This window comes from Stegostoma tigrinum, chromosome 7 (assembly GCF_030684315.1).
Source record: "Stegostoma tigrinum isolate sSteTig4 chromosome 7, sSteTig4.hap1, whole genome shotgun sequence".
Lineage (NCBI taxonomy): Eukaryota > Metazoa > Chordata > Chondrichthyes > Orectolobiformes > Stegostomatidae > Stegostoma > Stegostoma tigrinum.
Window position 1 is genome coordinate 97,998,889 of NC_081360.1, and position 16,782 is coordinate 98,015,670.

The following is a 16,782-nucleotide window of genomic DNA, read 5'->3' on the forward strand; positions in this document are numbered from 1 at the left end:
CTAATTGAAGGGATGCGGTCATGAAATGGATTTGCGAACACCAGCTCCTTTTAATAACATTACCATTTCCCATTCTCTCCCTGCTTGTCACTGGGTAGTCAAGGCTTGCTCTGAACAGCGTCACTGCTGGTGACTACTCCCGGCCCCTCCGAATCTCCTCCTTTATCAACGAGCTGGATTCTGGATTCCGCCTGCTCAACCTGAAGAACGACTCCCTGCGGAAGCGCTATGATGGCCTGAAGTACGATGTGAAAAAGATAGAGGAAGTGGTGTACGATCTGTCAATACGGGGGCTAGGCAAAGGAGACTCTCGCGTCGAGGGCAAGGTGCTGGAAAAATAACTTCAGGTGGAGGCTGTGGGAATGTGGTGTGTTGAAGGACAAAAACGCATTATTAACAGACATGGTTTGTGATGTAACCATGTTGGTGGAAAGAGGGAAAAGTTTGGTTATAATATTACCTATGGCAAAGGGAATGATCCCGCACAGCCACATTCTAGTATTTAAGAGGTTTAATTAATTTCCCTCTGTGTGTTAAGGGGCGTTGGGTGCATCTTTATTTTCTTCAAGAGAAATATCCATGCCACTGATTATTTTTCTAGTGATGAGGTTTCTTGGAAATATATAATACATTATTGTCCTTATCACTGAAGTTTTGCTCAGTTCATTTAATTTTAGAATGGGCTTTTTTTTAATGTATTGTAAGTAGAATAAACCAGATGTAAAGTTTTGCATGTGTTCTTACTTTTGGGGTGGTTTGCTGGGGCTAAGGTGATGATTCTGGAATGACTTGGTTTAGAAAGAGGCCATTCAGCCCACTGTGCTTGTTTGGAATTCTAGGTTGATGCAATGAATGGGAGATCTGAGGGAATCAGGTTGGGCCTGTACATATTGGTGTTTAGAAGTATGTGAGATGATCTTCTTGAAATGTATAAAGATCCTAAGGGGCCTTGACAGGATAGTTGCTGAGAGGAGTCTTCTCCTTTAGAGAGAGACTAGCACTAGGATGAGTGATTAAAAGTAAGGAGTTGCCCATCTCAAGGAGGTGAAGAGAAATTTTTCCTGAGTGTTTTTTGTGGAATTCTCTTCTCTAGACAGCAGTGAAGTCTGAGATTGATTCTTTATTGACAAGGTAGTTAAAGGGTATGGTGGAGCTGAGATCATAATCAGACCAAACACAAGATTATTGAATGACAGAGGAGGCTCAATGGGATGAATGTCCTACTCCTGCTTCTAATTCCTATGTTATAATCCTGAAAATGGGCAAGTGACTGGAAAAAGGAACTGCACACCATCCCTGCAAATTAAACAGTAAAAGTAGATTCAAAGGTGGATTTGTGGGTCAAACTAGTAAAAATCAATTTGTCAGGAAATTCTTCTCACAAATAGTAACAGTATGTGAACTGACAGTACATAGCAGAGTGGACGCAGTCACCATGGAGTTGAGGGACTGTTGGATGCTGCAAGGGACTTTTGGGTTTTTTAAAAACTCTGTGTAACAAGATGGGCTGTCTGGCTTTGACAACACTGCCACTGCAGTAACTGGAACTGAAATAATTTCTCCACAAGAGGGCTCAGTCCTCCCATAATCCAGAACTGCCAGTTCATTAACATGTTTACAATTGAATGTATTTCCTTGTTTCCGTCTTTGACTCTCTGTCTCATTATTTTCTTAACTCCTCTCCTACACCCTGCCCCAAGCTGCTGCCTTTTTGTGTGTGCTTTCAGAAAATGGAACACTGGAGGGGTCAAGAGAGCCCAGGTTATGTACAGAAGTTTGGGTTACTCTCCTTAGAGCAGAGCAGGTTAAGATGGTGATTCCTTGGAGGCGTTCAAAATCGGGAAAGACTGTGACAATAAATAAGGAGACACTGCTTCTACTGGCAGAGGACATTAGACCTAAGATCACTAGCAAAAGAACCAAAGGAGCAATGAGGAATGTGCAGAGTTATGATCAGGCATGCAATGCCTGAAAAGTGGTGAAAGGACATTCAACAGTAACTTTGAAAAGGGATTGCCTAAATACTTTTAATACGAAAAAAATTGTAAGGGGAAAGTGGGTCTACAGAGAGAGTGCTTTCAAGTAGCCAGCACTGGTACAATGGGCTGAATAGCCTCCTGTCCTGCAGGAATCTATCATCCAGAGTATAGTACAGAATTGTAGAGAGCAAGCAGACCACATTGGCTGCCTAGCTACTCTTCTTAAAAAGGAAATCAACGGATCTAAATGTTTCACAACACAGCTCTGGAGCAAAGATAACAGGGTGCAGAGCTAGATGAACAGGCTTAGCGGCCTCAGAGGAGCAGGAAAGCTGGCGTTTCAGTTCTCAGCCTTCCTGCTCCTCTGATGCTGCTTGGCCTACTGTGTTCATCCAGCTTTACACCTTATTACCTCAGCTTCTCCAGCATTGGCAGTTTTTACTATCACAACTTGAGAGCAGTGGTTCTTGAGCCTAGGCCTTCTGGATCAGCAATAGGGACACTATCTCTGCACCACAAGCGCTGTCTAGCTCCTCTTGGTTTGCAACAAAGGTGAGTTTAAATAATTTACGTTTTTTTTTTAAAAACATGCATTTTTTTGACCATCCGATAGGTTTATCAAGAACTTTTAAGTATGAAGGAAACACCTTTGTGCCTTCTTTTAGAATTGTGTTTTAATTATTGTAAGATGCACAATAATAAACTATACACACTTCAGTAACATCTGGTCCAAATTTTAAGTCATAAGGAGTTACCTACAATTATGCTACAAAAAACCATTCCAGAGAGGGGAAAAAAAATTACAAAGTTAAAACACAGTTCACACATTGGTTTCTCATGAGTCTTGAGGTTTTAGGACATACGTGCAATTATCTTCACGGTAGAACAACAGCCTGAATCTTTTCATGTACGTTTGCAAGTGGTATTAACAATAGCCATGATCCAGATATTGATAAGCTAGCAAGCATGATGGAAAGATAGTTCATTTGGTGTCCTCCCAAGGAAGAGACATATAGCAAGGCGGCCTAGCTAATGAGCACCTCATATAGACTAAGGTTTTTAAAAAATTTATTCACAGAAAGTGGGCATTGCCGGCTGGGCCAGTTATTGAGGTGGTGATGGTGAACTGCTGCAGTCTTTTCCTTTTGCCTTTATTCATTCATAGGCTGCGGCATCACTGGCCAGGCGGCATTTATTGCCCATCTCTAATTGCCTAGAGGGCAGTTGAGTTAACCACATTGCTATGGGCCTGCAGTCACGTGTAGGCCAGACCAGGTAAGGATGTCAATTTTATTCCCTAAAGGACGTTAGTGAACCAGATGAGTTCTTCCCCAACAGTCAACAATGGATTCATGGTCATCATTATTTTCTTAATTCTGCCATCTGTCATGGTGGGCTTTGAACCCAGGTCTCCAGAATGTTATCTGGGTCTCTGGATTAACAGTCCAGAGATAATACAACTAGGCCATTACTGTTGTTCCAAGATTTTGACCCAGTGACACTGAAGAAATGGTGATGTATTTCCAAGTCAGACTACTTTGATATAACTCGCAAGTGATGGTGTTCCCCTGTAACCGCTACCCTGGTTTTTCTCGGAGGTGATCATGGGTTTGGAAGGTGCTGTCTTAGGGGCGTTATTGAAGGGCATCGTGTATATGGAACACAGTGCTGCCACTGTGGCAAAGGAAGTGATTGTTGAAGGTGTTGGATGTGGTTCCCAGTCGGCTGTTTTGTCCTTATTGCTCTGTTTTAAATATATATCAGATATACCGCATTGTGTGGGAGCTCTCGTATGGCACAGTGGTAGCATACCTACGCCTGGGCTGAGGGACCTGGTTACAAGTCCCACCTGCTCCAGAGGTGTACAATAACATCTCTGAACATAGAAAAATAGATTAAATCTTTTTGAAAATTGGAGTTTGTGAGGCGTTATGAAAACCATATGACACAACCAAGGCAGGTAGATAGTTAAGATACACAACAGCTAGGATTTCACTGAATGGTAGGAGACTTACAAGGGGCTGAATGGCTGCCTCCTGTTCCTTAAATCATTTTATAAAGAAATATTTGCCAGTACTTAGGAGCTGTCTCATAGTAAGCAATGTCTTGTTTCTAATAATTGAATAATGTTATTAATATGCAGTATTCGATAGCTTCAATATTAGCTGGGCTTGATGGTAAACACTGTCACACCTGTGTCAGAAGATTGTGGGTTCGAGTATGACTCCAAAGACATAAGTACAAAATCTAAACTCATAAATTATGGGAATGCTGTGCTTGCAAATTAAATATTAAACCAACTCCACACCCCTGTGACAGGTACCCAAAGCACTATTCTGAAGAGCAGTACAGTTCTCTGTCAAAGCTGACATTTATCCCTGAAACCACTTCGCTGAAAACAGTTTTATCTGGTCATTTATCATCAGCATTCCCATGAATTTAGCTTATCATATTATTGCTCGTGTGGGAACCACTGTAGGTGAATTGGTTGCCACACTTCCTATGCTGCAACAAACTACTTCATTAGTAGTAAAAACAGTATAACTACTGAACTAAAGTGGGTAGATTTAAGATACAGGACAGCCACGATTTAATGTGGTAGTCAGATTCAATGTGCAGTTCCTCCTTAAAGCATTTAGAATGAAGTATTCAACGTGTATAAAGAGACTGTTGCAAAAGGGAACAGCATAAACTTTCTAATAAAATTACATTGTTACTGAGGTGAAAGGCTCATTGTAATGGTGAATAGTTTTCCAACTTTTTCTGAGCTGTCTGGCCTTGACTGATTTTGGTGAAGGAGATGCATGGGTGTGTAGCCATGCAAAAAAGAATTAAAAGTTCTCACTAAATTTAGAGGAAATTTTGGTGAAGACATTTTGTCTACTAAGGCCAGATAACTCAGGTTATCACCTTGTCCAATATCTACTCTCCTACTTACGGTGGTAAAGAGAGGAAAATAAAGTTTTTGTCTTGCAGTTATCAGGACAAATGCAAGAATGCCAAATTTCAAACAATTGCACCAATTTATACCACACGAGAAACAGGATGCTGGTTGGTTGGCAAGTTGACTCAGATTGGCTGACCTGTAGCCACAGATAGCAACAGGGAAGCTGCAGACTCCTCAACAGTCTGCATAACACAAAAAGCACCCAAGGCTCTCTGGCAATTTTTCACAATGTTGATGCTGTATTTGCGTTCAACCATGATTGTGGTCTATCCCATGACATTTATTTTTGAATAGATTCTTTGGAAGTTTCTAATGTGCAAACTGAATATCAAAATACATAACTTTTTAAAACCACCCCCCCCCCCCCCCCCCTGCCAATTTAGTTTTGCTCGGCACAGTGTGCACAGATCAGTTAATGAGGCTTTTGGTGGCTCTTCATCCTCAGCAAAGAACCTTACCTCTGATCTCAGCCCCTGTCCTGTCCATACGGCTCAGGTCATCGCCTGAGAAGTAGGCCATTCAGCCCACCGAGTCAGCTCCACCATTCAATAGGATCATTGCTGATCTGATAATCCTCAACTCCCTTTTGACAGAGACAGAGGAAGAAATTCACTTGGAGCAGTAGTGCAAAGCTTGTGACTGACACAATGAAAGACTGTCCCCATCCCCAGTTAATGATGTAGTTTTCAACTGTAGTCACTGCTCCATTGTAGGAAACACAGCAGCCAATTTGTACACAACAATCTCCCACCTTAATGATCAGATAACTTCTTCAAGTGAGCATAGAATTTTATACAGCAGAAGGAGACCATTCAACCCATTGTGTTTGTACCAGCTCCTGAAAGAGCTCCTCAGTTGGACCCACTCTCTAGCCCTCTCTCAATAGCCCTCTAAATTCATCACTTTCAAATACATAATAAAAACCAAAAGAACTGTGGATGCTGTAAATCAGGAACAAAAACAAAGTTCCTGGAAAAGCTCAGCAGGTCTGGTAGCCTCTGTGAAGGAGAAAACAGGGCTAAAATTTCAGGTCAGATGACCCTTTCTCAGAACAGTTCCAATGAAGGGTCACTGGACCCGAAATGTTAACTCTGTTTTCTTCTTCACAAATACTGCCAGACCTGCCGAGCTTTTCCAGCAACTTTGTATTTGTACTTTCAAATACTTCAGACTTCTCTTGAAATCTCCTAGGGAATTCACCTCGACTACTCTCCCAGGCAGCACATTCCAAATCCTAACAACTCTCTGAGTAAAGATATTTCTTCTCCTCTCACTCCTGGCTGTCTTGCTAAGACTCTTGAAATTGTGACCCCTAGTTACTGATATGTCAACTAAAGGAAACAGAATGTTCTCTTTACCCTGTCAAAATTGTTCAGAATTTTGAATAAAATCATCTCTTAATTTCCTCTGTCCCTAATTTAGTAAGACCAATTTCTCTAATCTTTAATCTAAAATCCCCCATGCTGATATAATTGTAGTAAATCTCCTTTACACTCTCTCCACGGCTTTAACATTTTTCTTTGATAAGGTGCCTAGAACTGAACACAGTACTTCAGATGTGGTCAGACCAATAACTTGTCAAGGTGTAGTTTCACTTCCTTCTTTTCTACTCTATGCCTCTCTTTAAAAACCCAAAAATCTGTTCCAACATGTCTGGCTCTCTTCAGAGAATTATGCACTTGAACCTTGAGTCCCATTGCTCCTGTACTCCTCTCAAAGTTGTTGGTTGAGGGATAAGTATTGGTCCGATGCAGCCAGAAATTTGTTTGTTTTTTCAGATTTCCATTATGCTCGTTTCTTAGTTTTAGTTTAGAGAACCTACCTATGTGGATGTTTAGGAGTTTGGTTCGTTTACTATTGCCAGACACTGGACCAACTAAGCAGCAAGAGATAATGAATGTCTTCCAGAGTTATCAAAAAAGCCATCTGCATCAGAATCCAATCATAGAAATTTGTGTATATAAGGAACAACAGAGTTTAGTCTTTAAGACTTTGTCTCTCTATTTATGGAATTGTTGGGTTGGGATGTCTGGTTTTTCCAACCTAAGTAGATTGATTACCTGATGACGAAGATAGCATTTATGATAGGCGCACATGAACAGAGTTAAGCTATTCAACCCCTTAAGCCTGTTCTGCAATTCATTAAAATCATGGCTGATTTATGGGCTAACTGTATATACCAGCCTTTGGCCCATATCCTTTAACACCTCAGCTTAATGAAAATGTGTTGATTTAAAATTAACAACTGATCCAGCATCAACTGCCATTTAAGGAAGAGAGTTCCACACCTCTGCTCACCTTTGCATGTAGAGATGCTAACATCTTTCCTGAACACTTCTCAGTTTATTGAGTTTCAGGTATTACATTGTGTAATTCAAAGTCACTGGCAATGAAGGAAATGTGAGAAATAATCACACAAGATGGACTTCGTGATTTTCCAGAATGATTTGAGCTGTTCAAGATTATACAGGGTGGAGATCAACTGACTTCCAATAATGTTTGATAAACTCTGTGATGATAAAGTACAGATTCTGCTTGGGCAGATGGTGGAATTTAAGTTCACGTCATACATTTGTGAGCTTAAACCATTCAGTTCAATAGCAATTAAGGGTTAGAAACAAATCCTGCCCTTGGCAACACCCAAATCCCATCAAAGAATGAAGAGAACAGAATGGGAAATATTCTTACGTGCATGTTGTTTTGTGCACTGAAGTTATGAAATCTTTGAGCCCTGTTCTTATCTCTCAGAGGTCTTTGGATTCAAATCCAAATCTGGAACCTGAGCGCAAAAATCGATGCTGACACTCCGATACAGAACTATGAGGCTGTACAGTTGGAAGTGCAGATGTTTAGATCAGCTATTAAACCAATACCCATATGTCCACCTCAGGAAAATCTCAGGGTACTATTTCAGCAACAGATCAAGGAAGAGCTTCCGAGCATTCTGGCCAATATTTATTTTAAATTAATGTCATAAAATTAGATACTTCAGGATCATCATTGCAGTATTTTTTGTGAGAACTCCTTTACAATTCATTACAGGATGTGGGTGTCTCTGACCTGTCCAACACTTATTGCTCATCCTAATTCCCCAGAGGGTAGTTAAGAGTCAACCACATTGTTGTGGGTCACAGTCACCAGACCAGACCAAGCCTTCCTGAATGGACATTAATGAACTAGAGGGGTTTCTTTTGACAGTTAGATCATCAATAGGCTAGTGTTTTCTTGAAGACTTTTATTGATTTAATTTCATAATGTGCCATGGTGGGAGTCACCAATTCATCAGCCTGGGGTTCTGAATTTATTAGTCCAGTGACACCGCCTCTCTTGTCATATTTCTGACGCAGCAACAATGATTACACTTCAAACATACAACATTGAATGTAAAGCTTTTGCAATATCTGATGGTCATGAAAAGTACAATAATAAATGCAAAAAATTCTAATGCTAATATTGCACATAACCAATTGTGGTTCCTCTTGCAATGCACGGAGAGAATTTTATACCTCTTTTCAAAGTCTTCCTTTAACATTTCCATTATACAAATAATTGTTTGTTAGTACAGAGCTTGAGTATTGCCAAAAAAAGACACATTTTGTTGAGGCATTTTGTCTTGCACTCATCAGGACAATTTGCAAGAATGCCAGTGTAGAAGGAAAACAACATCTTTACTGAATGAGAGCAGAGTTCTGATTGCTTGGCTAGTGGATGTTGATCGATGGAATCATTACCATGGAGAGCAAGCATGGCATTGCCAACCGATAGCATTCTCTTTTTAAACAATATAAATTTTGGCTTTTCTTCAGATCAGTATTTCTTGAGAACTGTCCCAAGAACAAGATGAAAAGCTTTGACAAAATGTGCCTTTTATCAGCAATTTCCATTATAAACCCACATTTTCAATGCAGCAATAACAGGAAATGCTGAAACTTCTTGAGTCACCTTAGTCCATTAAGGGCACTTTAAAGTGCATGTTGTTATAATACTTAGCAGGCCAGGTAGCATCAATGGGGTGAGGGCGATAACATTTCAGGTCGATAAACTCCAATTGATTCTTGAGGTTGTGCTTATTAATTCTTCTTTTAAACAGCTCACACTACATTTACAATTTGCTACCAACAGCAGGATTGTTGAGTCCCCACTTGATGAGGGACTATTGAGAGTGTGACACTGGCCACTGTATTGTGAAGCTGGATATTAGGAATCTTTGTTCCAAGTCCATTAGGTTTTCTCATGAAGTTTTGTATTCGTCAAGTTTAGGAATGTTAATAATGAGGGATTCCCTTACAGCCAGGAGACTGTCCTCCTGTTAACCCAGATTCCAATGGGCTACAATCCACTGCATCACCACTATTTGTTTATTGCTGTTTCTGACCCAACTCAAGTGAGGTAGCAGACCTGCATGTTGCTGAGAACTGTGACATTTTTATATATACAATGCCCTGTGGCTGATCTGCTCACTGCATTGTGGATTCTGGAATAAAGATTTTTAAGTTTGACTGCTGTGCTTTTAGATATTTTCAAATCAACCTGTTTGGAGATAGTATTATCTGAAGCAGGCTCAAAGGTAGAGACGCTACCACTATGCCCCAAGATCGTTTGGAGTGTGCTTTTAGATATTGTTTAACTGCTCAGGGACGAGAACCCGGGCCTCCTGGCCCAGAGGTAGGGATGCTATCAAGGTGTCACAAGAACTCTTGGACTGTGCCTGAAATTGATAAATGTTAATCACTCATAAACAGGCTGGCATGACAGGGAAGTTGCTACAGCTTGTACATTCAGGTTCTTGGTCAAAATGGGCCTTTTCTTTCCCTTCCTCCACCCTCCACCCCCCCCACCCCAGTTATTGTGCAATTGTAGCAAAGTAGGATTCCAGAAGGAAAACTCGCAAATACACACATAGGTCCAACTTGTTTTGCATGTCTCACAACAGTGTTCCAGTATGACTGGTATGTTCGTTTCCAAGTGTTACTGCTTTTGTTATTATTTTGTTTTCCTCTGGAACACTATCGTGTGACATCTGATGCTGTATTAAAGCAGTGGTTCTGAAATGTTTCCATCTATGGGTTGTTTGGGAAGTGGGATGCAACAGAATCACAGGCTTGTTACAGCGCTGGGGCTAGTCGGCCCATTGTGCTTACTGCTCTATTGCCAAATCTCCTGCCTTTTCCCTATATCCCCCCCCCACCCCACACACCTTCTATAAAATAATCATCCAGTACTCTCATGAATGTCTCAATTAAACCACCAAATGTCACGATAGTGCATTCCAGAACTACTTGCTTAATGAAAAAGCTCTTTCCTCTCTTGCATTACCTTTGCTTCCTTTGCACATCACTTTAAAGACCCTGGCCAGACTACCCATTAGTCCAATTCCCCCCTTCCCCATGCACCAATTTTCTATTGCCTGCTCAAAAACAAAATTTGAGCCGTGGTTTTCAAATCATTTCCTCTATGTGGGGGGGGGTCATATGGAAACGAGAGGGAAACAGCAGTGGTTCAGTGGTTAGCACTGCTGCCTCACAACGCCAGGGACCTGGGTTCAATTCCACCCTCAGGTGACTGTCTGTGCATGTTCTCCCCGTGTCCATGTGGGTTTCCACCCACAGCCCGAACAGTCAGTGTGGACTTGTTGGGCTGAATGGCCTGTTTCCACACTGTAGGGATTCTATGAACAGCAGAATCACAGAATTGTTACAGTATGGAAGGAGGCCATTCAGCCCATCAGTGGTTGTAGGAAGGTGAGACCAGAATGGGGCTGTTCTTCAGTGACCTGATACGGTAACACCTGTCTCCAAACTGGAGGGTTTCAGTCTCGAATCTGGCTCCACGTTCAGCCTCTCCCCCAGATGTAGTGAGGAGGAGGGGCAGATGAAAAATCCAAGATGGCAGTTTTAAAAATCCCACCAAAGAATGAATCGAACAGATTCGCACGCTCACTCAGGATCTGGGCCTAGCTTTGCCCAGCTTCCCACATTGCCCACAGGGAGAGGGGTGTTGTTCACTTGGGAGGCATCTGGGGCTTGGGAACTGCCAGTGGGCCCCAAGCACCCACGTTAACAATAACCACTGGTGAGTCCAGCATGTGCGACGTGAAAGACTCGCAGAACAGTTCAGAAAGAGAGTCGACGATCTTCTTTGCCATTTTCGCTGGGCCTGCGCCTCTCTCAAATTTCCCAACACCTTTTCGTTCTGAAGGAGAGTTGCCCCAGACTCGAAACTTTGACACTCGTTTGTCTCGCCCCACAGATGCTGCCAGACCTGCCGAGTTTCTCCAGCATTCTCTGTGCTCGTTTCAGATATAAAATAAAGCCCGTCAAAAAAATAAATACTGGAACGAATAAACAGATGGACAGAAACCAGTTCTAGCCCTGCAGTAGAAATATCGAATGATGTTGAAGAAACATCAAATACTGTGACGTGGATGTGCCGTTAAGTGTCGGGTTCAGTCAAAATCAACCAGATAGATTATGAGGACACTCCTTGAGGAGAGATACCAACAGAAAATGCATCATGGAAGAACTAATACACAGGACATAGTTGCGCACAATCAACCTTCCTGGTTAACTGACCAAGATTAAGACAGGAAAGTGCATTCAATACTGCACTGTGCTTACATTGGAGGTAGTAACCTGACTAGGTCTCAGGCTTAAGTTTATATCTACACACTTCTGAAATGGAAAAGGGATGTGAAATGTTTGTATTTTTAAACACACAAATATTCATTTCTCTCCCCACACCTGCCCTTCACTAGTGTTGCCAACTCTCCAGGATTGGTCTGGACGACAGAGATTAATCTCCAGGACACTGCTGTGAGCAAAACAGGTGGTGAAAATGTCACAAAAAAAAACATTTGCCCTTCATCATCTCAGAAGGCATTTGTTTATTCATCACAATAATATTGGAGATAGTATGTTGGGAAGTGTGGGGGTTGACAATTTTGGAGGTCATGCCCAGGAATATCTGCAACTAGAGTTGGTAACTCATTCCCAGCAGCAGCCCCTTCCCAAAACCACCACAACCTGCTAGAGAGTCTTAGAGTCATACAGCACAGAATAAGACTCGTAGTCCAACCAGTCCATTTGACCATAATCGCAAACTAAACTGCATCTGCCTGCACTTGGCCCATATCCCTCCAAACATTTCTTATTCATGTACTTATCCAAATGGCATCTAAACATTGTAACTGTACCCACATCCACCACTTTGTCTGGAAGTTCATTCCAGAAGCAAACCACCCTGTGTTTAAAAAAGCAACCCGCCATTTGCCTTATCTATTGCCCCACATGATTTTATAAACCTCAATAAGATCACCCCTCAACCTCCTATGCACCATGAAAAAAATCCCAGCCTCTCCTTATGACTCAAACACTCCATTCCCTTTGACATCCTGGCAAAACTCTTCTGAATCCTCTCCAGCTTAATACTATTCTGCCTATAACAGGGCGACCAACTAATTAATGAGAAATGAGCAATGTCATGAGAACACTATCACTTCTCCTAGTTTCCCTCAAACACATATAGTGAGCCCAACATCGCTGGTCGCTATCCTAGAGTTGCAATTAACCATTACCATCAAAAACTCCATCAAGAAGCTTGGCGAAACAGATTGAGCTCTATCTGAGGGCAAGAGTTGAAAGGTTTTTAATTTGTCAGCAGGGAAGCACATCCTGCCCAGCCTTACTGAGTTCCCCCATGTAAAAGCCTCGCTGACAGAAGAACAATCAGCTCTATGGTGTGTTGTACCCTGATCACTGCTAAGACCTGACAAAACAGTTGGCCAGACTCAGAGGTCGGGTTGCCAGCAGTGGTTGGATGTATTGTTGGGCATTTGATCTCCAACCTTCGACATTCCTGCCTCAACCCCCTCACAGTTTAACCTACCTACCATGGAGACTAAGGGCCATTCTGTCATCAAGTTACAAGTAATTGAACTCCTCATTGCCTGATTGAATGACCTTTGACCAACATCCCTTCTAATATTTTGATTGTTGTCCATGTCTTAAAGGGGTCACAGCTTTTGACTGTTATTCGGTCTGTTTTGTTTTTGTCTCCATTATTTTTGTGACTAGAAGCTGTTCAAGGAGATTTTGTCTGCAGAATGGTTGCAGCATAGAAAGAGGTCATTCATTCCTATACTGGCCCTCTAAGGCACGATTCACTAAGTGCCACTCTGTTGATTTCTTCCTGCAAACTTGCACATTCTGCCTTTTCAGAACATAGTTCAGTTATCCTTTGAAAGGCTTGACTGAATCTGCCTCCACTGGTTTGGTAGGTATGAGCTCACTGGACCGAATAGCAGAGTAGGAGGCTCCACCAGAGCTTGTCCACTCCACCCGTCCTTCTTTTCTTGTCTATTTTTTTCCTCTTCGTGTTTTGTTCTTCCCCTTCTCTCCTGGCATCTGACAAACTCCCCACACTCCGGCGATGACTCTCAGCCTGGTGCAGTGGGGTCCTGACATGGCGTTGTGACCTCCCGGCCTGGCGAAGCAACCCCCTGTAGCAGCCTCCCAGTGTGGCGTGGCAACCGACTGGCAACATGCAGCGCCCACTCACCTACTGTAGCATGCCATTCTCAGCCAGGCTTGGCGGCTTGAACCAATCTCCCAGCCTTGTGATCCTCAAGATGAAGCCTGGCACAGTGTGGTGCCAGGGCCCAGTGTGGACTGGAGGCTCAGTGAAAGCATGGTCTGGGTTGGCAGGTCGTTGTTATGAATTTTTATTTCTGCAACACTGGACATCTAATTTCTCTATTTTCTAAGATCTTGTAACTAAAGATGCTGTACCTAGGTTCCTTTGTACCTAAGATGTCGCTGTAAGTAGTGATGTATAAACTTTTCACTATACTCACTGAGTATATCTGACAATAAAGATAGTTCATTCATACTGTATGATTCTGTAATTCTATGACTCTCTCAAGATGCACATTCCAGATCCTAACCACCCTCTGTGTGAAACTGTTACTCCTCATTCCTGCTAATTACCCAGAAGTGGTGCCTTCTGATTCTTGATTCTTACCCAAATGGAAATAGCTTCTCCCGATCTGCGCTGTCTGTATCTCTCATGATTTTGAACAGGTCAGTCAAATCCACTTCCAACTTTCTCCAAGGAAAACAGTTCTCCAAAACTTCTCCAATCCATATTCATAACTGAAGTTTCTCTGGAACCATTCTCATGAATCTTTCCTGTACTTGCTCCAGTGACTTCCCATCATTCCTAAAGCATGGTGCCCACAGCTGGACACAATCGTCCAGTCAAGGCTGAACCAGTGTTTTATACCAAGTTTAACATAACTCCTAATACTAAAGCAAAATACTGCAGATGCTGGAAATCTGAGCACCATTAACACTTCACATTCTGAAGATAGGTCACCTCAACCAGAAAGGTTAAGACTTTACCAAACATTTCCAGCTTTTTTTTGTTGTTCTTCTTTGTTCTTTAACATAGCTTCTTTGATTTTTCACTCTATACCCCTGCTGATAGAGCCAAACATGTCTTCTGCTTTTTTGGCCACCATCTTCAATAACTTACACGCATATACCCCAAGGTTCCCTTGAGTCATATTGCATATTTTATATTGTCTGTCCACATTGTTCTTACCAAAATGAACCACCTCACACTTTTCCAAATTGAACTTAATCTGTCATGTCACTGCCCAACCTGTTTGTATATTTTTGAAGTACTACACTGCCCTCTTTACAGTTCAAGTCGTGTATTGTCTGTAAACGTTGGAATTGTGTCCCATATTCCAAAGTTATTGATATATCAGGAGCACTGATCCCCGGGGAATTCCACTGAAAACTTTCAACTAGCCCAAAGAACATCCATTAATCATTCCTAACTGTTTGCTGTCGCTTGGCCAATTTCATATTCAGGTTGCCGCTGTCCCTCTTACTCATGAATGCTAATTTTCCTGCCAGGTCTGTTACGTGGCACTATATTCGATGTCTTTTGGACATCTATATGCACTACTGCAGCATTCACTTCTGGCCACCACACCAGCTTGGCTGGGCTCAGGCGCCTTGCTGGCATGAACCATTGGGAACATGTGGAGGGTCTGGAACATGAGTGAGCTGCTTCCCTTCCTGGCCCACTTCATTACCCTCATCAACCCTTCTGTATCAAAAAACTCCAATGAGTTACTTAAACACAATTTGTCATTAATTAATCATGCTGACTTTCTTTAATTAAGCTGCATTTGCCCAGGCATCTCGGAATGTCTTGTCCTAAGTTACTGTTCCTGTGGTTCAATGTCCCAGTGATTTGGCCCTCTTCCTGCACAGTAGTGTTGATGAGATTAGCCTTCAATTTCTGGAGGCCCCTGGGAAGTCTGGAGGTTGGCAACTCTGTTTGGAAGGACAGGTACTCATGCCCTCCCTAACATGTTCTTCCCAAATTCCCCTCCTCACCTGTCCCCCACCCCAGTGCTTTTGTCCCACATTCCCGTAACAACATTGCTTTATTTTGAGTGGGGAGGGAGTGTGGTCGGCAAGATGGACCCTGTTTTGCTCTGGTGCTCAGGACCGGCTGTAAGTCGCATTGATCATGATGTTGGGTAGTGCATTACGCCTTTTACGCCAGGAGCCCAGATCCCGCGAATAGCGCTTGATCAGCCTGAACCAGTGACGGGTCCGGTGCCTGTCGGCGTCGCGGAAGACGAACGCCTCCTTTCGGATGTCCAGCAGCTCAAATGTGTCATCACAGTCCGGGTCTGAGGACACCACGCAGTGGCTGAGGTGGATGGGGTGGCGGAACAGGGAAAACTTGCCGCCGCTCTTGTCCCTGATCAGCACCAGCGCAGCGTCCCGCACTGGTGGGTCCCACCTGCCCCCGGCCACCACGCCATCTTGGCCGGGTTCCGACTCCCGGCCCACGTTAACCATCAGGAGCACTTGGAGAGTTTGGAACTTGAGTGCCCTGCTTCCCTTCTTGGCCCACTGTCCATCGCTGGGCTGAGAGGACTGCAGCGCACCCTCCATTGGGAAACGGGTATCCTCCCGCGACCAGCCCAATGCCTTGATGGCGATCTCCCTCATCTCAATGTTGACTACCTCTCGGTTACGCCGGCTGTCCCGACGGAAGGAACGCAGCGACCAGGGTGGGGCGGTCTCCTGCTTGGTCTTCATGTTGATGTGCTCCAGGTGGGACTCCACCCTGCTCTTGGCCTCCCGCAGGCTGCAGTGGTCTGGGTGGTACTCTGGCGTGGAGTTACTAATCCGGCTAAGTAGGAGGGGGTACTTGGTGACCCGTTGCAGTGGAGCCATCAGAAACGATCTCAGATTCATCCGACGCAATGCAGTGTTGTCATTCTGCGACACGTCCAGGAAGATCCTGGAAGTAAGCCAAAGAATACTTGGTTAACTGAGAGCAAATTGCTTCCAACATCACTGACTGCCATTGGAGGCAATCCAGAGAAGGTGCAGGTGGCTGATTCCAGACATGGAGGCACTTTCTTATGAGGAAAGTTTGGGTAGGTTTTGTCTGTACTCAGTGGAATAAGGAAGAATGAGAGGCGAGCGATGACCTCGTTGAAGAATGCAAAGTTTATAGGCAACTTGATAGGGTAGAAGCTGAGAGGCAGTTTTCCCTTTTGGATGTGTCTAGGTCCAGAAGGATTGATCTCAGAGTAAGGGGTTGGATATTTATGACAGAGATGAGGAATTTCTTCTCTTGAGGGTAGTGATTCTGTGGAATTCTTAACCGCACAGAACTTTCAAAGCTGGGTCTTTAACTAGATATTCAAGGCTGAGATATACAGATTGGTAGTCAGTAAGAGAGTTGGGGAAAGGGCAGGAGAGTGGAGTTGAGGTTTATCAAATCTGATCTCATTGAATAGCTTACCACTTGGGGCATCAC

At 43.1% G+C, this 16,782-nt stretch overlaps 2 protein-coding genes across 2 annotated transcripts in view; one reads left to right on the forward strand and one right to left on the reverse strand.

Moving 5' to 3' along the window:
* The window catches only part of tsn (translin), a 31,873-nt gene extending 18,076 nt beyond the window's left edge, over window positions 1–13,797 (forward strand). Inside the window, exon 6 of the mRNA XM_048535043.2 lies at window positions 99–13,797. Within this exon, the coding sequence (XP_048391000.1) occupies window positions 99–341 (243 nt within the window). The 3' untranslated portion in view covers window positions 342–13,797. The remainder of the gene's footprint in view (window positions 1–98) is intronic.
* si:dkey-91i10.2 (uncharacterized protein LOC555224 homolog) overlaps window positions 6,109–16,782 on the reverse strand; it is a 152,074-nt gene continuing 141,400 nt past the window's right edge. The window contains exon 7 of the mRNA XM_048533736.2: window positions 6,109–16,257. Within this exon, the coding sequence (XP_048389693.2) occupies window positions 15,444–16,257 (814 nt within the window). The 3' untranslated portion in view covers window positions 6,109–15,443. The remainder of the gene's footprint in view (window positions 16,258–16,782) is intronic.